This window comes from Pollicipes pollicipes, unplaced genomic scaffold, assembly GCF_011947565.3.
Source record: "Pollicipes pollicipes isolate AB1234 unplaced genomic scaffold, Ppol_2.1 Scaffold_4295;HRSCAF=5057_pilon_pilon_pilon, whole genome shotgun sequence".
Classification (NCBI taxonomy): Eukaryota; Metazoa; Arthropoda; class Thecostraca; order Pollicipedomorpha; family Pollicipedidae; genus Pollicipes; species Pollicipes pollicipes.
Genome location: NW_023596461.1, coordinates 11,704,524 through 11,724,467, shown reverse-complemented (window position 1 = coordinate 11,724,467; position 19,944 = coordinate 11,704,524). Strand labels below are relative to the sequence as shown.

The 19,944-nt window shown below is 54.2% G+C and overlaps 1 protein-coding gene across 1 annotated transcript in view; it reads left to right on the top strand.

The window, feature by feature from the left end:
* The window catches only part of LOC119096428 (alkaline phosphatase), a 33,151-nt gene extending 14,342 nt beyond the window's left edge, over positions 1–18,809 (top strand). Inside the window, exons 4-10 of the mRNA XM_037219333.1 lie at positions 5,112–5,304; positions 7,308–7,471; positions 8,063–8,276; positions 10,419–10,552; positions 15,475–15,673; positions 16,722–16,931; positions 18,070–18,809. Of these exons, the coding sequence (XP_037075228.1) occupies positions 5,112–5,304; positions 7,308–7,471; positions 8,063–8,276; positions 10,419–10,552; positions 15,475–15,673; positions 16,722–16,931; positions 18,070–18,275 (1,320 nt within the window). The 3' untranslated portion in view covers positions 18,276–18,809. The remainder of the gene's footprint in view (positions 1–5,111; positions 5,305–7,307; positions 7,472–8,062; positions 8,277–10,418; positions 10,553–15,474; positions 15,674–16,721; positions 16,932–18,069) is intronic.
* Positions 18,810–19,944: the final 1,135 nt, after the last annotated feature.

Here is a 19,944-nt window from a genome sequence, read left to right as displayed (position 1 = left end):
ATTTTCCATTGCAAGAGACTCTGGTGGGATGGGGGGGGGGGGGGACCACGCCGAGCTGACCGACGATTTGCAATAGTGAAACAATAAATGAACCGACTCTCTTCCTTCAATTTTCATACGAGTCAACTGTTGAATCGACTCACATTGGCCGCAGGTGCGAATCAAGTCAACTCACAAAAGCTCAACCACAAGTCTGGCCAGACGTGCTAGGAGCATGTTTGCTCCCCCCCCCCCCCCCCGATCATGTACTCGACGATCATTCGGATAAGTCGCTGCTGCTGACCCAGAGCTACAGCTTGAAAGCAGGCAGACCGACCGGGATAAACACGCTACGCCTACTTTGCGAGCTATAGCCACCGTATCCCAGCCGCGAATGGCAGTGCAGGTGTTGGCGGTGGCAGGCACACTTGCCGCGTGTCGCTGCAGCGCCAGCTACGTCAATGCTGCAGACCGGGGCGCGCGTGCGCTGGCAGCTGAAACGCTGCGGCAACACTCTGCCGCCACGTGCCCTGCTAAAAACAGCGTGGTATTCGCTGAATGATTGTTTCGCCACCTAATACGTCACGTGATGACTGGCTAGGTCCCCTGTTATCATCACCACCCCAGGGCACTCACTCCACCTGCTGACTGGCTAGGCCCTCTGCTATCACCACGGTCTCCAGGGCACTCACTCCACCTGCTGACTGGCTAGGTCCTCTGCTGTCACCACTGTCCTCAGGGCACTCACTCCACCTGCTGACTGGCTAGGTCCTCTGCTATCATCATGGTCTCCAGGGCACCTGCTTCACCTGCTGACTGGCTAGGTCCTCCGCTATCATCACGGTCTCCAGGGCACCTGCTTCACCTGCTGACTGGCTAGCTTCGCTGCTATCATCACCGCCCCCAGGGCACCCGCTCCACACGCTGCCTAGCTAGGTCTGCTGCTTTTATCACCGCTTCCTTCCGGGGCACCCGCCGATGAGCGCAGCCGCGCCTGAGTCCCCCCCCCCCCCCTGTCGTCAGGGCTTACCCGTCCTTATCACATTAAGACATCGGCGGCGGCTCCAGGTGGACACACTTGACCATCTGTCATGCATGAGAACAAATTATGCTGGGAAGGGTGATGCGCTGACGGCATGGAGGAATGTCAAATGGCTGACTCACTCGTGGTTGTCTTCGTCACCCGGTTCATCGCTACAGCCAGCTGAGGGGCGACGAGATTTACAAAGACGGGAAACTCCCGCGGTCGCCCCTCAACGAGGGGGACATAAGTTCTCCCGTTCCCAGTAGACAGACAGCAGAGAGGGCTTGGTTCCTCCTGTCCGCAACAGATAGGTAACACGGTGGGGGGGGGGGGGGGGGGTATTGGCCCTCTTGTCCCCAGAAGACAGGAGCAGCTGGGGTGGGGAAATCGGCTCCACCTGCATCACGCATTTGAACCACAGAATTTCATATCTCCATGTGCCCCACCGTCACACGGGAGCCAGTGCGTGATCCCAGAGACGGACGGCATCCGTCTCATGGCACAATGCGCACCGGACGCGCGTGTCACAGCCAAGCGAGTTGCCGCCAGCCGTCTCCTTCACCGCGGCCGAGGCGGGGGTGTCGTCACCCGGCGGCCGGTGACCCCTGGTGACCTCGCCGGTGGCTGGCGCGCGTGCGCGGCCGCCGCCGCTCTGGCCGGTTCACTGGCCGCACGCGGGCCCGCCGCGCCGGCCACCTCCGTCCCGTGCCGTCCCGTGCCGTCCCGGCCGGCTGGGGCAGCCGCCGGGTCGCCGTCGGAGCCTCTGCTCCGCGCGGCCGAGGCCGACACGCACAAGGCGCGTCGTCCGCGGTGTCCGGCGGAGAGCCGGCGCTCGCTGAGGGCAGATGCAGAGCGCGGCGGCCGGCTCGTGACACCAGAGCAGCGATCAAACGGCGCAGGTTGATCTGCGCGGAAAGATCACCGGCAACGTTTACACTCAGCGGGAGCTCGGAGGGCAGGAACGCGAGTAGGTTGGTCACCATGCTGCGTTCCAGCTAGAACATTATGAAGTCGGTCGATGCGTTGCATCGGAGATTGGTAAAAGCAGGCCTTTCCGGCTGCGTGTCGGAATCATCTTAGTAGAAGGTGCCATGAAGGCCAAGATGTCTTCACCAAAGCCGCGATGGAGTTCGAAATCAGCGGAAAACGTGATCCATCCATCAGTGACGAACCAAAATTAGGAGAAATTGTCCAACAGAGTCCACAAATTTGTCCGTAAAAAGCGTTATTTTCCATTAAAAAATCTTGAAGCTTTTGGTGACTCTATTGAAGTCATTTGAGACATCTCATTTCTACTTGCAACCCATGGCCGATTGGGGCGCTTTGGCTCAGCAAAATCGTAAGCATCCCAGTTACCACAAGGCTCTGACCGATGGCGTCGGCGAAAGGATTGACACACGGGCGCCATGTTGATTGCCTTGCCCGCGAGCAGACTGCAACGAGCACCGCTTATGGAAACCGACCGTGATTCATTCTCCGTGAAATCACGTCTACCCCAGGCCAGCACCTATTTATGCTGTTCGCAGAATGCGAGGATAATGGTTCCTGATCTCCGTCAACGGAGGCGACTTCGGAGCCATAAACCGCCATGACACGATAGCACCGAACTAGGAGTGGTCAGAGCAGGCGACCGGCTAAACCAGTTGGTCCCATCTTTCCTATTCCAGAGTGCCGGCGCAGGCCGTGTCGCAGCATTCCGTGACGAAAATGTCGGCGAAATTGTTCGCCGAACTGCAATTGTTCGGTGGAGTTGGCGGAATTAGGGTCTTCGTGACAAACCACGGTCAACAAAGACTGACCTCTCATGATGCAGACGGACATCCGTGTCGACATTTGGTCAAATTGATCCTTGAAAGCTCTCCAATTTCTGACATTATGTGGCAGAGATTCAAAACATCCGTTCAAGCTGTTCAGGATGTTTTTCAAGCAGTCACTTCTTTTTCACTACACTGTAGTTCTTACACCATAAGTCAGTAAACTGCAAACTCCTATAATTTGGGGTAACCTAGGGTGAGAGTAACCAGTCATCCGCCGTCAGTGGCGGTGAGAGCGATGACCTGTCGTCAGCCGGTGCTGAGTGTGGGAATTACGTGTCTGCCACTCCTGAGAGAGGGGACAACACTCGTCTTGCGTTACCGTGAGGGTGACCTCCTATTGTCTGTCGCTACCAGAGGTAAGAGTGACCTGTCGCATACCGTGACTGGAAATGCGAGCAGCAGATTGGCTGTGTTCGCAACGATCCGGACGATATAGAATCTGTGCAGTCGGCGTCATTCATGACGTCATATCCCATAGGTTCCGTGCCTTTTGGTGTTCGGCGCGACCCGGACACCAAACGTGCTACATGACTTTACGTAGAATCTTTGCTGGACGTACAGAATCTTTCGTCTGCTTGCTCGAAGTGAGACAAGATGGCGCGACAGGGTTAACTACAAATAAGTCAATTCGCGCAACTAGGACCTACCATCGATGGTGAAAAGGTATGCTTTGCGTTGAAAACAGGATAATTTACAGCTCGCACTGTTAGGAGCACGTGCGGTTCGTGCAAACATAACTCCTAGCGTCTCGCAGGCACAGTTATCGTCACGAAATCTGCGAAGATGTAAACAAAAAACGAGCTGCACGGTGAACACGTCCGGCAAAAATTTTACGTGACGTCACAATGGACTTTTCTCGGTGCGCTGCGACTGCCCCCGCCTGTCGGCACTGGGAGCGGGAGTCGCCGGCCTTGTCTGCTGTTACCGGCGGTGGGAGAGGCCGCGGTTGCCGGCAGCTACCGGGAAGGAACGTGACTTGGCGCCCGCTGTTGCTGAGAGTAAGAGTGTTGCCCCATCATCTGCCGCTACCAGAAGTGAGGCCGACCTGTGGTGTGCCGTTGCGGGGAATGAGAGTGACAAGTCTTCCGTCGATGTGGGGAAGGCGGCGGCCTGCCGGCTCCTGTCGCTACCGCGGCTGAGGGCGTACTGATGTCGCTGTTATAGTGAGTGAGGGCTTCCTGTAGTCTATCGTTCCCGGGGAGGGACGCAACCCACGGTATCGTGGGGCAGATACGGTGAGCGGCTCGCACGATGGAGGTGCGGTACGGTGGGGGTAGCGCCCGCTCCTTGATCTGCCCTCGTCGCTGAAAACCCTAACGATCTTCTCTGTGGGGCTCGACGCTGCTCGACATGCTTCTCCTGCTGCCGTATGATTGGCTGGTTAAGTTGCTATGACGTAATTTTCCTTCTGCCGTATGATTGGCTTGTTAAGGTGTGATGACGTAATTCTGCGTAAGCCGTATTATCGCAGGGAGACAATAGCCCCGGCTCATGCATTCCCTTTAGCTGAGTGATCATCGATTTACCTTTCCGCACTAGTATACGTCCATGTGAATTTGGCTGACGTGTAATTGCCCGATGTTCATGTTCGAGGCAATGGACAGACGTCGTAAAACGAAAGATTCATCATGAAACAGACCATGGCTGCTCATAAAGCAGGCTATGCATATTTTCTTCCTGCATTTACCTGCTAAGTGCACTGTTAATGACAGAGCCACATGAAATGCGATGCAACATGCGCCAAGCGCATGTTAGGGAAAGTTATAATGCATGTTATACCGTATGTTGCACATGTATGTTGAGGCAGGCAAGTGCATGTTAGGGAATAAATGGCATATCAGGTTTTCTCGCTAGAAATAGCCAGCTTGTCAGAAAGGTACTTGACGAAGTTATGTCGGAATTACTTTAAACGTTGTTAATGACATCCTCGGGCTCATGGTTTCTCTCGTCTCCATGTGACTGTGCCACCGTACTATGGGTTTCATAATGTCGAGGTCTTTTCCACGGCTCACCTGGTTTGTCTCCACGAAAGCATGTCACATCAATCCTGCTAGCATGATTGCTCATTGCAGGCATGCCCGGCTACCCTCCGCCGTCGGCGCGAAGCCGTCGATAACATGCGGATCAAACATCCTCAACGCATCTGTTCTAACCAGCGAGTTTATCTCCCACAGATGAAATCCACTAAATACCACGGAGCGAACTGGCAGTCGTGTTGATCGCTGTAGGCGTCGGCAGGCGCATGGTGACCGACTGGCGTGAGTCTGACCCGCGGCCGGCCTGCGCCGCAGACGTACAACCCGGACCGCCAGGTGCCCGACTCGGCCGGCACGGCCACCGCCTACTGGTGCGGCTACAAGGGCAACTACGAGACGATCGGCGTGGACGCGCGCGTGTCGGCCGGCCAGTGCCAGGCGGCGCTGGAGCCGCGCCACAGCCGGCCCTGCCTCATGGAGTGGGCGCAGGCGGCTGGCAAGCACACAGGTCAGAGGTGCCCCACTGGCGGCGGCGGCGCGCGCCGGCGCCAGGCGGCGCGGCTCGGCTCGGCTCGGCCGGAACGGGCCCGGCTCGTGTTCGGGGCGCGCTCGACGCCGGGGATTCGATGCTCGGTGGAGTAAGGACTGCGTCGCAGATGAACCAGTTTCCCTGGTCACGAGGTGGCTGTGACGTCAGCCGTGCTTTGGTGCGACGCATTCAGTTCTCAGGGGCTCCAGTCGTTGCGCATCGCTGAAGGGCCTTGGCTAAGATTAATAAATTGCTAGGTTTTGGAGGAAGCTGGATAAATCTTAGAAATTGTCGAAAAAAATCACAGGAAACTTGTATCTACGACAGTAAATAATGTAATGACACATTTGACGTCAGTCCATAGGCACCTCCACGTTGATGAAATATTTTGATCGGCTAGATAATCACGTCACCTCTGTGACAACTGGAGAAAGACAAGCTGTAGCTTAGAGTACCTTAAACGCACTGGCGCGAACTATTGCATCACGAAATGGCCATGGGCTCTAGCCCCCCCCCCCCTCCCCGTGGCACAGTTGGGAACGTTAGCACGAAGCCATGGTGGCGAATGAAAAGAAAATGGTAAAAATGGCTCCGAGTCCTCTAATTGGTGGACAACCTCCAGCACTCCTGTTTAGGAGCAGGCACCAGGGGCGTGCATGTACCGGCGAGCGTGTAATGGCGGTTTTCATATTGCGAGCGATGAAAAGAGGAGTCTTGTTTTACATCACGATCACGTCATAAGGTCGCGAGGCAAGGGCAAGTAGCGGCAGCAGACGGCAGCGGACCGTGTAGCGGCCTGTTTACAGGAACTGCTTTACATCGACGTGTATCGATGTTAGGACACGGACTGCGCTGATTGACAGTTCAGTGGGGACCGAGTTTCCGAACTGGCTTGAAATATGCATGTATTAATGGAGTCATGCTCCGGCTTTGATAGTTAATTATTCTTTAAAGTTCGTGTTGGGATTTTGCTTCCGTGGTCCAACTAGAGTCAGACTTCATGCAGATGCCATTTGCCTTTGACATGCAAAACGACTCATTTGAATCCTGGACTCTGTCACTCCGGCTCGTCTGCAGCCGCCGTGGCAGCGTAGCGCATGAGCACTCAGATTGCCCGGTACGCTCCCGTCGCACCGGCACGGCAACTTCATGCATATTTAGAAACACGAACGCGGGCATGTAGGCTGTTGCCTGTCACCAGCGCGCTGTGCAAATCACTAGTGATGAACGGCCTGCGCGGCCGGCTGAAGTCCGTGTCTGACCGTACGTGGGGCGCGTGGTGTCACGGCGGGCTGACACGCGCGTCACGCGGCGGTCGGCGCGACCTCCACGGCGCGTCCGGAGCCGCCCGCCGCTCCAGCGTGGCGCCGCGTGACCCTGACGGCAGCGCCAGGGTCACCCCAGGGTCCCCGAGCTTTGTCTGTGTGGCGGCGTGCCGCCGGCCGGCGTGATGTGAGCACTTTCTGAACAGGAGTCGGCTCGATCGGAGGCTCGTGACCGGCAGTCATGGGACGCAGTCAGCGACTGGGACATGAGTCGCGCTTTGAGCTGCGCGCTTTTGTCGCCGTAAACGCGAGGCCCGCTGAAATGATGCGAACATCTGCACTGACGGGCTCGGGCCGTCGCCGCCGGTCGCTCGCTCTGACAGAGCATGACGAATGCGTGTCCGGAGCGCGCTACGTATGTACCGCGAACACGGCAGACTCAGCGGGCGGACCAACTGCCGTTGAGACCATCACAATGAGACCGTGCATGCCAACTGGTTGTGTGTGATGAATTCGTATCGATACAAGGCACGTCCCGGCCTGTCTACCTGGTATTCGCAATACGTGCTGTGTTTGTGAAGTGTGCAATGCAAGACACATCGCGCTCAAAGGAATATGTAACACATGCTTTTCTGGGAGCTACACAGACGTTTCGGGCGGAGTGCGTGGGCCGGCGGTCCGAAGGCGGCGCCCTCTGACCCGGCTGGCCGTCCGCAGGCATCGTGACCACCACTCGCATCACGCACGCCACGCCAGCCGCGCTGTACGCCAAGTCTGGACACCGCAACTGGGAGTGTGACGGCAAGCTGGGCGAAGCCGGCCGCGGCTGCACCGACATCGCCAGGCAGCTGGTGGAGAACGCGCCTGGCAAGCACGCCAAGGTGGGCCGGCGCCGGCGGCGGCGTGGCGCCGCACGCCGCCCCGGGGACTGCAGCGGAACAGGTCACGCTTCTCTGTCGTGGGCGTGGATTAGAGAAGGCACACCAAGCGTAGCGCCATGTAAATTGCCTGTCATTAGGCTGCAGACGTGATGCCAATGTATTTTCATCGTTGGTAGTCCACGATGGAACGTGTTTGTGGATCTTGCACCTGTTGTTTAGCTTACAAGTCTGCTTATTTCCAAACACGTTAACATTTTTTACTTTATTCCCCGGCACATTGCCAAAAACGTGGCATACACATATTTCTTCGGACGCAGCCGCTGCTCTGCATATATTTCCATCGCATCCTGATCGGTTTATGCTCGATGTTTTGCAGATTGTTAAAATTTACATATTGCGCAGTGAGTGTGCGGTCCGCCTGACGGCCGGGTGCGTGTAACGTCCGGTGTTTGCAGTCGATGTGCTGCGAGTGCCTAGCCAACCTGACTTGACCTGACCTGACTTGACTTGACCTGACCTTGCCTGGCCTGGCCTGACCTGACCTGACCTGACCTGACCTGAACTGCTGAGTTACCCAGCCGTCGTCGGCAGGTGCTGTTCGGCGGCGGGCGCCAGATGATGATGGCCAACCTGAACAACACGCGGTTCGCGCCTGAGTATCCGGGCGGCTGCGCGCGCCAGGACGACCGCGACCTCACGCAGACCTGGCTCATGGAGAAGCGCAAGCAGGGCCTCAATCCGCAGTTTGTCGCCACCACGGCCGAGCTGCGCGCGCTCGACCTCAACGAGACCGATCACATCATGGGTGAGCGGAGTGAAGGCGCCAGGCTGCGTTTCGGGTACCCGGTGTCCCGTGTTCGGCACCCCGGGCACTTCGCGTGGTATGCGCACATGCGGGGGCAGGATACTAAGTCAATGTTAAGGTGTTTTATTGTATTGCATTATTGGATATTGCATAACATGCAAGCCATATGCCCAGTTGTATTTTTTGTTATGCTAGTGCATGCGTAACTCCAACTTGGGTCATAATAGCCATTCGAACAAACAATTTTATACTCCCGTTCCTGGGTTGCTGGTGTCATCCGAGGGCATAGCTTTCTGTGTGTGATTTCTGAGTTCAGTTTACCTTTCTTGGCCCTTAGTCTTGCTTTTATCTCAGACACAGGCAACAGTTCTGCTGTGCAGTTTGAATGAGCATCCTTGCAAAATGTAAAGCACAAACTAATGCTACACGACGTACTGTCCATGGAGCAGTTTCGCTTTCCTCGACATAGAGTTATAGTGACCCAAAGTTAGTGGCATACACTGATGTAACGCACAGACATCTTACCGTTACATGCACATCTCTGGGTGTCAAACTCATACCGTGGATACAACGTACGGTTAATGTAAAATTTGTCAGAATACTTCCACCTGGTAAGATATGTGGCGCCATAGGTGATGTTGGGCTCACCAAGCAAGGCATGTTTGCGGTCTTAAGATCTTGGGATTTTTTTTACAAGAACAACAAGCCTGTCCCGTAGAAACTCGCTGGCGGCTAACTTTACTTTGAGTGATGGGTTGAATACGGCAGATACGGCACGTGTGTGGCAATTATCTTCTGATAATCTGAGCAGACATTTTGTAGCCAGATGAAACACGTGTGATTCCCTTTAAGGTTAAGCTTTAACTTCTAAAACTATGTCCTCCGAATATCGGTGTAAATCGCACCGCTCGGGAGCCATGTGAAGTTGTTGCATTGGTACCAGCTGTCTCACGGAGGACGTACACCGCGCCAGAATCAGCGCACTGGTACCAGCCGCGTCCTACAGAGCAGGTATCATGTCAGAATCAGTTATGAAGTCACGCCATGGTAATGAACACGCTGTCGCTGATTGCCCACATTGGAAGAGTCGACGTCCGTGTATCAGGGTTGTGTTACGGTACTGCTGTCCGTCACGTGTTGGGGATGGGAAGCCGCCATTACGTCGGCCTTGGCAGCATGTAGTCCATGTAGCGCATGTAGTGCATGTAGTCCTACGCCCAGCATGAAGCCACTAGTCCCAATGCGCTGCGCGGCGGTTTTCCCGGGCCACGTCTTGAATGCTCATGTTATCATTTTGATCAGTTGGGCACAGCATGACGACAGCAGCTGTCGAGCGGGAGCGCGCTAAACCCAAACATGCAACTCATGTGGCTCCACACCATGACTCGTATATATGGCACCGGCTCTACACCATGACTCGTATGTATAGCACTGGCTCCACTCCATGACTCGTACGTATAGCACCGGTTTCACCCCATGACTCGTACATATAGCACCACTGGTTTCACCCCATGACTCGTACATATAGCACAGGCTCCACACCATGACTCGTACATATGGCACAGACTCCACACCATGCCTTGTGTATAGAACACTGCCCGCACACCATGACTCGTACATATAGCACAGGCTCCACACCATGACTCGTACATATAGCACAGGCTCCACACCATGCCTCGTGTATAGAACACTGCCCGCACACCATGACTTGTACATGTAGCACTGGCTCCACACCATGACCCGTATGTATAGCACAGGCTCCACACTATGACTGGTGTATGGAACACTGCCTGCACACCATGACTAGTACATGTAGCACCGGCTCCACACCATGACCCGTATGTATAGCACAGGCTCCACACTATGACTCGTGTATAGAACACTGCCTGCACACCATGACTCGTACATATAGCACAGGCTCCACACCATGACCCGTGGCAGTGCCGTGATGGCGCTGTCTTTCCACATATTGGCACGCCAGACCCTGACGTGTTGTTTGGACGTGTGCACGTGTTGACGCTGTCTTTCCACACATTGGCACGCCAGACCCTGACGTGTTGTTTGGACGTGTGCACATGTTGACGCGTTGATGATTGATGGCGCCCTGTCACTTGATGCCGCCTGACGTCAGCGGTGCCGCAGGTCTGTTCGGCAACAGCCACACTCCGTACGAGGACCTGCGGGACAAGGGACCGTCCGGAACACCCAGCCTCACCGAGATGGTCGAGACGGCCATCAAAATGCTTAGCAAAAGCGAGAACGGGTTCTTCCTGGCCGTACGTATGCCACTAATCGAATGCTGTATGCTTGGACATTCGTAGAGTTTAGACGTATTGTGAGTTTGTGGGGGCCACTACTCAAGAGGAGCTTTGACTGATCAGTTTTAGGAAACTGACATCAAGTAGACTCAGCACTCGTCTTTCAGTTGAGGACGCAAAGAGCTGCGTAGTCTATCACAGATTCGACTGGTTTGCTTGGTCTTGTTATGGCTATTCACCAGATAGTGATTTTGCGAAGCTTACTTCGCAGAATTTCTTCACACGACTAAATGGTCTGCGACTGTTCATGATCGCGAGACTACATGGTATGTGATTCTATATAATCGCAGAACCAAATGATATGTGATACTTTATGGTCGCAGGACTATATGATATGTGATGCTGTATGGTCGCGGGACCATATGGTAGCGATACTTTCAAATCTGGTAGCACATATAGTGGTGCTCAAATGATGGCGACACTTTCGGCCTTGCCGCTAGGGCGAGGCCAGTTCTACGACATTGGTGCTACAACAAAAGCTCTACCGACAGGAGTGCTACGACAATACTTCTTTTGTCAATACTTATGTACGACAGTAGTGTGTTATACGACACAAATTACAGTGCAAAAACCTATGCTCGCCATTATTTCTAGTGCAAACACTTCTACGTGTCATTATTGCTACAGGCCAAAGCTTATGCTTAAAAAATGTATACCCGTCATTACTTCTATTTCAAAAACGTTTAAAGGCACTGCTTATACACAACTTTACTGCTGCTGCAAAAACTGATACGGGGCATTAGTGCTACATGACAAACTAATGTTTCCAAAACTTATATAACCCGTTCTGATGGGCGGCATTACTTCCACTGCAAAGATTCTGCAAAGTCACGTGCGCATGTCATGGTAAAGAATACGGTGCTGCTGTAATATATGACTACTTGATAACTGATGTAAGAATAAGTAATGCAAATAGCTGTTCGCCAGAGCAGAATGGGCAAAATATGCTGCGAAACACACATTTGCGGTTGTGAGGTTGTTGGGCCTTCGGTTCACCGGGCCCGCAATAATCTACGCACTTCGGCGTCACTGACTGTAGTGCCACAAGTACGGTTTGAAACGTCTCTCTTTCGTTTCACCTGTCATTGAACACACAGCAGGATAGGCATCCAGACCAACGCCTTCGCAAGCACCGCCGATATCTGCCCGTGCCATGATGGAAGGCAGGCGATGCCATGTGGCCTTAGCTGTTACGAGCGTCGTAAAGCAGTGATGGAACACAGCTTCCCTATTGCGACATCAAGCAGCATCCACGCGGCCCAAACAGCACCCACGCGGCCCAAACAGCACCCACGCGGCAGCAGAAGGGCTCATGGTGCTGACGGTACACAAACGCGATTACGGTTGCAGCACGGCTACGAGGGCGTGATGGCCAAGTGGTGAGCGTGCCCGGACTCTCATGTGGGAGGGGGGGGGGGGGGGGGCTCATGTCGAATCCCGGTTGCACCTTGGCCCCTGAGCATTAACACGCGCACGGGTGGTCGGTTGAATACCCTTCGCTCGGGTGGGGGCAATCTGACCTACTGAGGTCTCGACAAATAAGATAATTAGAAACACCAAACTCACAGTGTGGGTTGTTCTGCACGTGAGCTCACTTTTGTCAAAATTTAGATGCCTGGTTCATGATCTTGGGGTCAAATAAGGTCAAACAAAGTCAAACTCCAGATTGCCATCTCAAGTGCCCCCAAACTTCCTCATGATACCGTCTTGAAGCTAGATACCTGTGCTAAGCAAGGGGTCAACAGTGTTTAATTTAGGTTAGTGACCTTGTTTAACCTTTATAAGGCCAATGAGACCAAATTCCTACGGGATTGCTCCTATTTTGTCATTCGAATAAGCGGCAGAAATTACTCTAGACGGCATGTTCATAAAACAAAACGATAACCTGTGTCGTTTAGGTCAGTGACCTCTTCTGACCTTTAACAAATCTATGGAACATGCCTGCTGTGGTCCCTGTCATACAAAAATGTGAAATGAGCACCAGAAGCTGCCTCATAAATCGAGCTCTTCAGTTAAAAGGCAGGTCAGTTTTAACCTTGGCCTGACCCTCATGCCTGGCGCGAAATTGGTGGAGCTGGCTGCAATTCTGAATTGAATTGGTTTATTACCTTAAAAACTGTCTCAGATATGTGTGGCTTCGTCTTACACTTGGTTGTTGCATTGGATTGAACGATTCCCTGGAAATGCCCTTCGCTGACAACCATGGCCTGTTTTTGATCTGCCATAGGTCAGCGACCTTACAAGGTGCATCACATTTTTACATCAAGCGATTCGGTGGCCAATGATCTGCAGCTATGCAAAGTTTGGCGCGGCCACGCCACGCCGTTCGAAATTCATTCCGGAAAACCTTCGGGGGGAAATTTGACCCCCTCCTCAGCGCGTATTAATGCGGCCAATTCATTCGCCGGTGCTCCACAAAACGGACGTTACAACGCGCGTCTCGGTTCCTTTGGTAGCAATCACGATTACGATGGAGGCCAAAGTATGCTGTGGAGGAATGTGCTTGAGACACCTTTACTACACACATAGGCACGGGAACTGGTGCGTTATTGGTGGTATTTTGTGCTCAAACTTCACGCCGATGTTTCGAAGAATCTGGCATTGGGCCTGGGGTGGTAAATGGAAAGAAACAAGCCAACGTATCTCTAAGCCCCACGATGTGGACAGACTCCTGCGCTACTGTCTATACCCAGTGATTGCAGCATTGGTCTGTCCAAACTACTCATCCCGGAGAAAAAATTGCGCCATGTCTTTTCTACCTTGCCAGATTTGCCGGCGTCCGTTAGTAGCCCTCAGCAGAAGAGGCTCTGAGATCAGAGAAACTTCATACTTGAACGCGGCGCCACAAGCTAAGCAGCGAACGCGACAAACATTCGAAATAATGCAGAGGGCAGAATGCAGGGTATCCCAAGCCGATTTTGTCCACGAAACGTGACCGGTAGCTCTCGAGTGCTACTTTCCGGGAGTATTTTGGGTCCGCGTCACCGCCGGCCCACTGGCGCCGGCTCTGAGTACGCTCCCGCGCGGGTCCTGTCACTCGTCCTGCGCCCCCAGTAGGCCGCCGCAGCACATAGTGACACGTCCCTGGCAGTGCGGGCGACATTTGTGTCCTAGTCCGTCCCGGTAGCTCATTTGGTTTGAGCGCCTGCCACGGAGTGGCGCTCGAGTCGCTTCGGGTGCTCGCTATTTACCCAGACAGGGATGGTCTGCGACCGGTGTTAGCGGCCACGCTGAAAGGTCACGTGACTCAGAGGACAGGGTGGCCATGCCGAACACTGCGGCATGTCTAAGGGAGCCCTCCACTTTTGCATTGGGTTTTGGACTGAGGTACCCACATTAAAGATCATTCCGTGCAGCTCACAGCTCTGCCTTTCTAAGGACCCAAGCAGTCAATTTCAAAATAGCGCCTTTCAAATTCTGCTATTCCACTAGCCATGCAGCGTTCAAGGCTGAGAAAAATAGGATTGGCGAGTCGTTCACATCTGGCGTTTATGAGCGCAATTTCCAGATATGATGGCTGTCAGTTGGCTCTCTATCAATGCTGTGCGAGGTCCGATGACGTACCTATTTATGTCTTTATGTCCTTATATCGATGTCCCCGTGTCACCAGAACGGCAACCGGTATTATATATATTTCCCCGTGCTGGAAAGAATGGTCCTTTAGCCCTTGACCGGGAACGACAATGTGTCCGCTCATGTTTCATCAACCCTTGCCCGGAAAGAGTAAAGGGTCTTACTAGTGTTCAAAAGAGTGGATCAAAACGAGGTCAAATGTGAGGAAGCCAACACATAGTTGCCTGAGAACGTCCATCTTTTTTCAGCATCGACTTGTGGAATAAATTATATGAAAAGTGTTGAGTCTGCGTGCTCGCAGTCTCAGTAGCAGGAGCACCTATAGCCGGGACTGAAGTTTCCGTAAAAACGGACGGCTCTGGCTGCTGTAGATAACACCAGGCGGCGGACGCCGTGCGTGCGGAAACGGCTGTCGGGAAATAAAGCCATCAGGAGTTTTTCAAACTCAGTTCGCGTCGTTCAAACATAAGACTAGGACATGTATTTCTTCTGTACAATTTGGGGGTGGTGCTCGAATGAATTAATAGTCACCATACCATGAAAAAAGCGTTCTACCTTTATCCTTCCACACCTCCAGATTCTTCAGTTCGCGGTTCAAAAGTGCTCTTTTCATCGTATTATTAATACGAAAATCACACAGGTCAGATCTGCACCAGGACCGTCTTTTCAACCTACGAATTAGCAAGGCCTATGGAGACTACAATGTCAGGTGTCGGTCGTTTTATTTTTGGGGTTTGCGAGCGCGTGTGTCCAGAACTACGTTAAATAATTTGTCTTACTCCATCAATTCGGACGCGGGAGGATGGACATTCTAGGCAAACATGGTTGGTCATGCCGATACAAATTTGTGATCGCATTCGACCTGGAATCTAGAAGACCAGACAGTCGTGAATTATTGGCTGACAGATGACGGTTCAGATGACGGTTCACAGCTGACGGTGGCCCACTCATGATGTTGGGCAACTGAAGACTGATAGCTGACCGTTAACCGTTGAAGCACCACCAGGTCATCAACTGACACGGTTGACGGGCTGCTGGTGCTTGTCAGGCGTGAATGGATTAGAGCCGACATCTTCCAACGGGCGGCTGACTGGTGACAGCTGATGAGTGACGGCTGGTGGTTGACGGTTGGTGTTTGACAGCTGGCACTGATGTACAGTTGACAATTGATCGCCGGTGTTTGACAGCTGGCGGTTGACCGTTGACAGCTGGCAACCAGCTTCAGACAGCTGACTGCTGATGGCTCCCGGGCGCGCTGTCCGTGTATCGTTTCGTGCCCCCCTGAGACCGCGCGGTGTCGGCGGCAGGTGGAGGGCGGCCGCATCGACCACGCCCACCACGACACCAAGGCGCGCCGCTCGCTCTCCGAGACGCTCGAGTTCGACAACGCCGTCCAGCTGGCGCGGTCGATGACGTCAGAGGAGGACACGCTGATCGTAGTGACGGCCGACCACAGTCACGTGATGAGCATACAGGGCTACCCGGTTCGCGGCAAGAACATCCTCGGTAGGTGGCGCTGGCGGCGAGGCCGTCATACCGATCTTGGCTTGGCTTTCAGGGGTGCATCGGCGTCATGGCCATGCTGCACAACACCCCAGTTGGTAAACAAATGGTTTCGTATGACATACAGAACACACTAAGAGCATATGTGCTATATTTCTGTACCAGCCAAGCACATGCCAGATTCATATAACCTCTAGGATGTTATCCATTTCAACACTTTGATTGGATGAATTCATGTGACTAGAGTCAACGTCAAGCAGGGCTGAGTTCTGACCGCACCATCCTATCGTGAAATTCCAAGCCAACACCATAATTTGATGACGAAAGTCTAACGTGCCGCAATGCTCGGTACGGTCCACACCGCCCCCTGACTTCATCAACTTCGTCCTCGGACTTCGCCCTCGCCCTCCTCTAAGTGGACCCAGGGTATAGGCTGTTAAACAGAAACGATCCATTTGAGTTTTCTGACAACCCGGCGTCCAGAACTGCGGCTGACTTTGGTCGCGTTCAGGGGAGCTCCGGCTGGCTCCGTTCAGGTCCTAGAGAGCTGCGACCGACTGGTCAGGTTCAGGAGAGCTGCGGCTGACTCTGTTCAGGTTCGGGAGAGCTGCGACTGACTGTGGGCAGGTTCGGGTGGGGGGGGGGCTGCGGCTGGCTCTGGTCAGGTTCGGGAGGGCTGCGGCTGACTGTGGTCAGGTTCGGGAGAGCTGCGGCTGACCGTGGTCAGGTTCGGGAGGGCTGCGGCTGACTGTGGTCAGGTTCGGAGAGCTGCGATTGACTGTGGTCAGGTTCGGGAGGTTCGGGAGAGCTGCGACTGACTGTGGTCAGGTTCGGGAGGTTCGGGAGAGCTGCGACTGACTGTGGTCAGGTTCGGGAGAGCTGCGACTGACTGTGGTCAGGTCCGGGAGAGCTGCGACCGACTGTGGTCGGGTTCGGGAGGCTCGGGAGAGCTGCGGCTGACTGTGGTCAGGTTCGGGAGAGCTGCGGCTGACTGTGGTCAGGTTCGGGAGGGCTGCGGCTGACTCCACTCACCGCAGCCCTCCGACTGCAGGTGCCCCGCAGATAGCCGAAGATGGCCTGCCCTTCACAACGCTGTACTACACCAACGGACCTAATGTCAACCACACATGGAACGGCACGCACGTCCTGCGCCAGGACCTGAGCAACGTGGACACCACCGACTGGGAGTTCGTGCAGCCGGCGGGCTTGCGTCGGCAGGAGGAGACGCACGGCGGCGAGGACGTGGCCATCTTCGCTTCCGGTTAGTGCCCCCCCCCCTCCCCCCCCCACAGGAGAAGGACCGGCCTAGTAATACCTGCCCCAGGCGCTGTGGCTTTCGGCCAGGAACTGTACCCGTGAGTTGGCGAGTCTCTGGTCGACACCCTGCCCCAGGGCCCGCGGTCTTCGGTCAGTAACTGTGCCCGTAAGCTAGTTAACACTCTCCCACACGGCGCCAGGCGTCGTTCAATAACTCAGTCCAGAGGGCGGGAAGCGCCTGTTAAATACACGTTACACATGAGGATAGCGACGGGGATCGATCTGCGTTAACCACTGCTTGTCCGGGGAAGCAGAGGTGCGGGGTTCGATTCCCCGCGGTGCCCACCCTTCTTGTCAGGGTGAGAGGCAGGCGACGTCACATAGGCTCAGCAGCAGCAGCAGCAGGCTAGGCAGAGTGCGTCGAAAAGCCCCAATGACGACGAAGAAGATCATATTAGCTTAAAGAGAGGTTTTGCCTCTTATCTGGATTATGACGTTCCATGTCTTCATGATGATCAGGCCGAGATTGCTCTCGGACTGTTTTGGACTCCCCTGAGTCCGGTCTGCTGCGGACTCTTCTGGTGGATGCGGATGATCATTTATTAATTTGTCCTCCCAGGAATTTATGAAGCTCCGTGATATGAGTATGCGGAAGACCAGCTTTTGGCCTTTAAGTATTTCCATGCGCCTACTGGCGATGTGAGCAACGCGTAGCCCTTGTCGAACGCTCTTTGATGACCTTTATACCTTGATCTGCACACGCCGCTATTCACTGTCGTCGGGATTTGTGCAACACTGCAAATCACGCGTACCATCCGAAACTTTGTCAGGGCCACCGAAAGTCCCGAGCTGTACGGTGTGTTAGTGTCCAGGATGTTTTCGAGATCTCTTGCTGGTCTTGTCGGGTCATCAACCCCTTCAATGAGCCTCTGATGTGACCGGTAGTTCATGCCTTTCCTGTAAAGCCCTGAACGTTGCGGATGTAAATATGTGTTTGAAACAATGCGTAAACAATGCGTACAATGCCTGCGTGCGTACCATCGCAGTTTGCGCATCGGATCCTGACAAGCTTTCGAGTAGTTGATTCGTCACATGTTTATGCCTTCCCAGGCTGTATGACTGACGTCGGCTTTGTTTTGCAGGACCTTGGTCGCATTTGTTCCACGGAGTGCACGAGCAGAGCTACATCCCGCACGTTATATCGTACGCCGCCAATATCGGACCCCGGGCCGACTTTAAGGGAGGGCGCTACGCTCGCTCCTCCGCCAGTTGCCCGTCGCGGCAACAGATGTCACCACTGGCGCTACTGCTGGCGGTCGCCGGTCGAATGGCCCTGAGGACGGTTTAGCCGGGTATTTAGAGGCAACGAAATCTTGGAAGAGGTGCGTGTTTCATTATTAGCTGCAGGTCTTTTCGGCTTCGGCCGGATAATGTGCCAGTGGTGCGTCGCTAGGGCATGTTGCGTCGCTGTGGTGCGGTGCGTCGCTAGGGAATGATGCACTGCTATAGAGTGGTGCTTTGCCAGTGAATGATGCGTTGCTAGCATCGCGCTACGGCCGTGGGCACCGAGTATGATTTATATTGTAGCTTATGACCTTGCGCCCTGACCGGGACCCCTGGTCTGCTCGTAGGCGTGCGCGAGAAAGGCGGATGCTGTCCCGTTTTACAGTGTTCGGCGTACAGCGCATTGTATCGTTTTAACTCAGCATGGCCGCTGACATCAGCTGCTGCTGTGTATCTGACGGCTGCCGCAGTCCCGTTGTAGAAAGACCTGGGGATACTACCGGGCAAAGTTGTCTGGCATGCCGTCGTTCCCGCCGGTAGCTTGTGATGTATGCAGGTCGCCAATGTTGTCCCTCCAAATACATGATGTTGAATGAAATGACCGTGGACGGTTTTGGCGCTTTCCTTTCGGTAAAGAACCCGGAAAAATCAAAAGTGTTTCCTAGACAATGACGGAGGGGTCCAGAGTACTGCTCGGGGCAGAGTTCTGGTATCCCTATACCTGTGTATTAGTCAACAGACCTCATAGCATATTGGTTTCAGCGCCCAGATGCAGATACGTCCAATTTTATTCGCATGTCATGTTGATCGCCTCCCTGACAAGGGAGGCCTTCTCACCCGCGCGGTTGGCCCCGGATCGACGCAGGAACAAGTTGAGATGACAAGATCTTGATCGCCGATGGTGGTCCGACAATGGACTCCAGACCTATAGCGGGAATCGGGTTGGAGGGCCAACCCTTCGGTACTGGGGCTGTAACTGACGCATGGCTCTTCCATTATCTCAACGTGAGCTTTCCTCTTAAGTTCTCAGGTTTCCTTTCGTTGCGAGAGGGGCCCCTCCCAAAGCAAGAAACCCTTTCTATTCAAGAAACGCAAGATTCCTGGCATGCGGGATCCCGTTCCGTTCTTGCTCTGCTAATGTCCTGGCCGACTCAAGGCCCCTTGTTGAACAGAATACCCTGTTAGGCACTGTGAGCCTCTGACCGACACAGGAGACCTGCATTGTTGCAAGAGCAACAATGCGACCAATGTAAATCGCGGGCCCGGTCATGTCCCTGCTTGTTAAATGGGTCCCCCTGATCTCAGATCGCCAAGGGACCGACCGTTTGGTGCTGGTGGATGATTGCCGAAGCCAAGGAACGCTCTGTGTCAAGGGTCCACAATCAGTGCAAGACGCCCTCTACCTGACATTTTAGATCACGGCTCCACGAATGGGGGTCCTTTATGTGACCTGCAGCTAGCCTTTCAAGTTTCGTAAAATTCTTCGGGTCCCTTTTCGGGCCCTTTCGAACACGGCTCCCAGCCGACTTGGGATCACTTGCCGACACGGGTCCTCGTGAATCTTTTTAAGGGCTCACGAATTGAACAATGGACTCCGCTCCCGCGCCATAAGAATGGGAACCGGAAGGCAGCCCACGCTCAGACGGAATGGCTCTTCAGCCCTTGCCCGGAAACGGTAATGCGCCATTTAGTGTCCAACTCAAGGAGACCCTTGCCCGGCAAAAGTAAGAGAA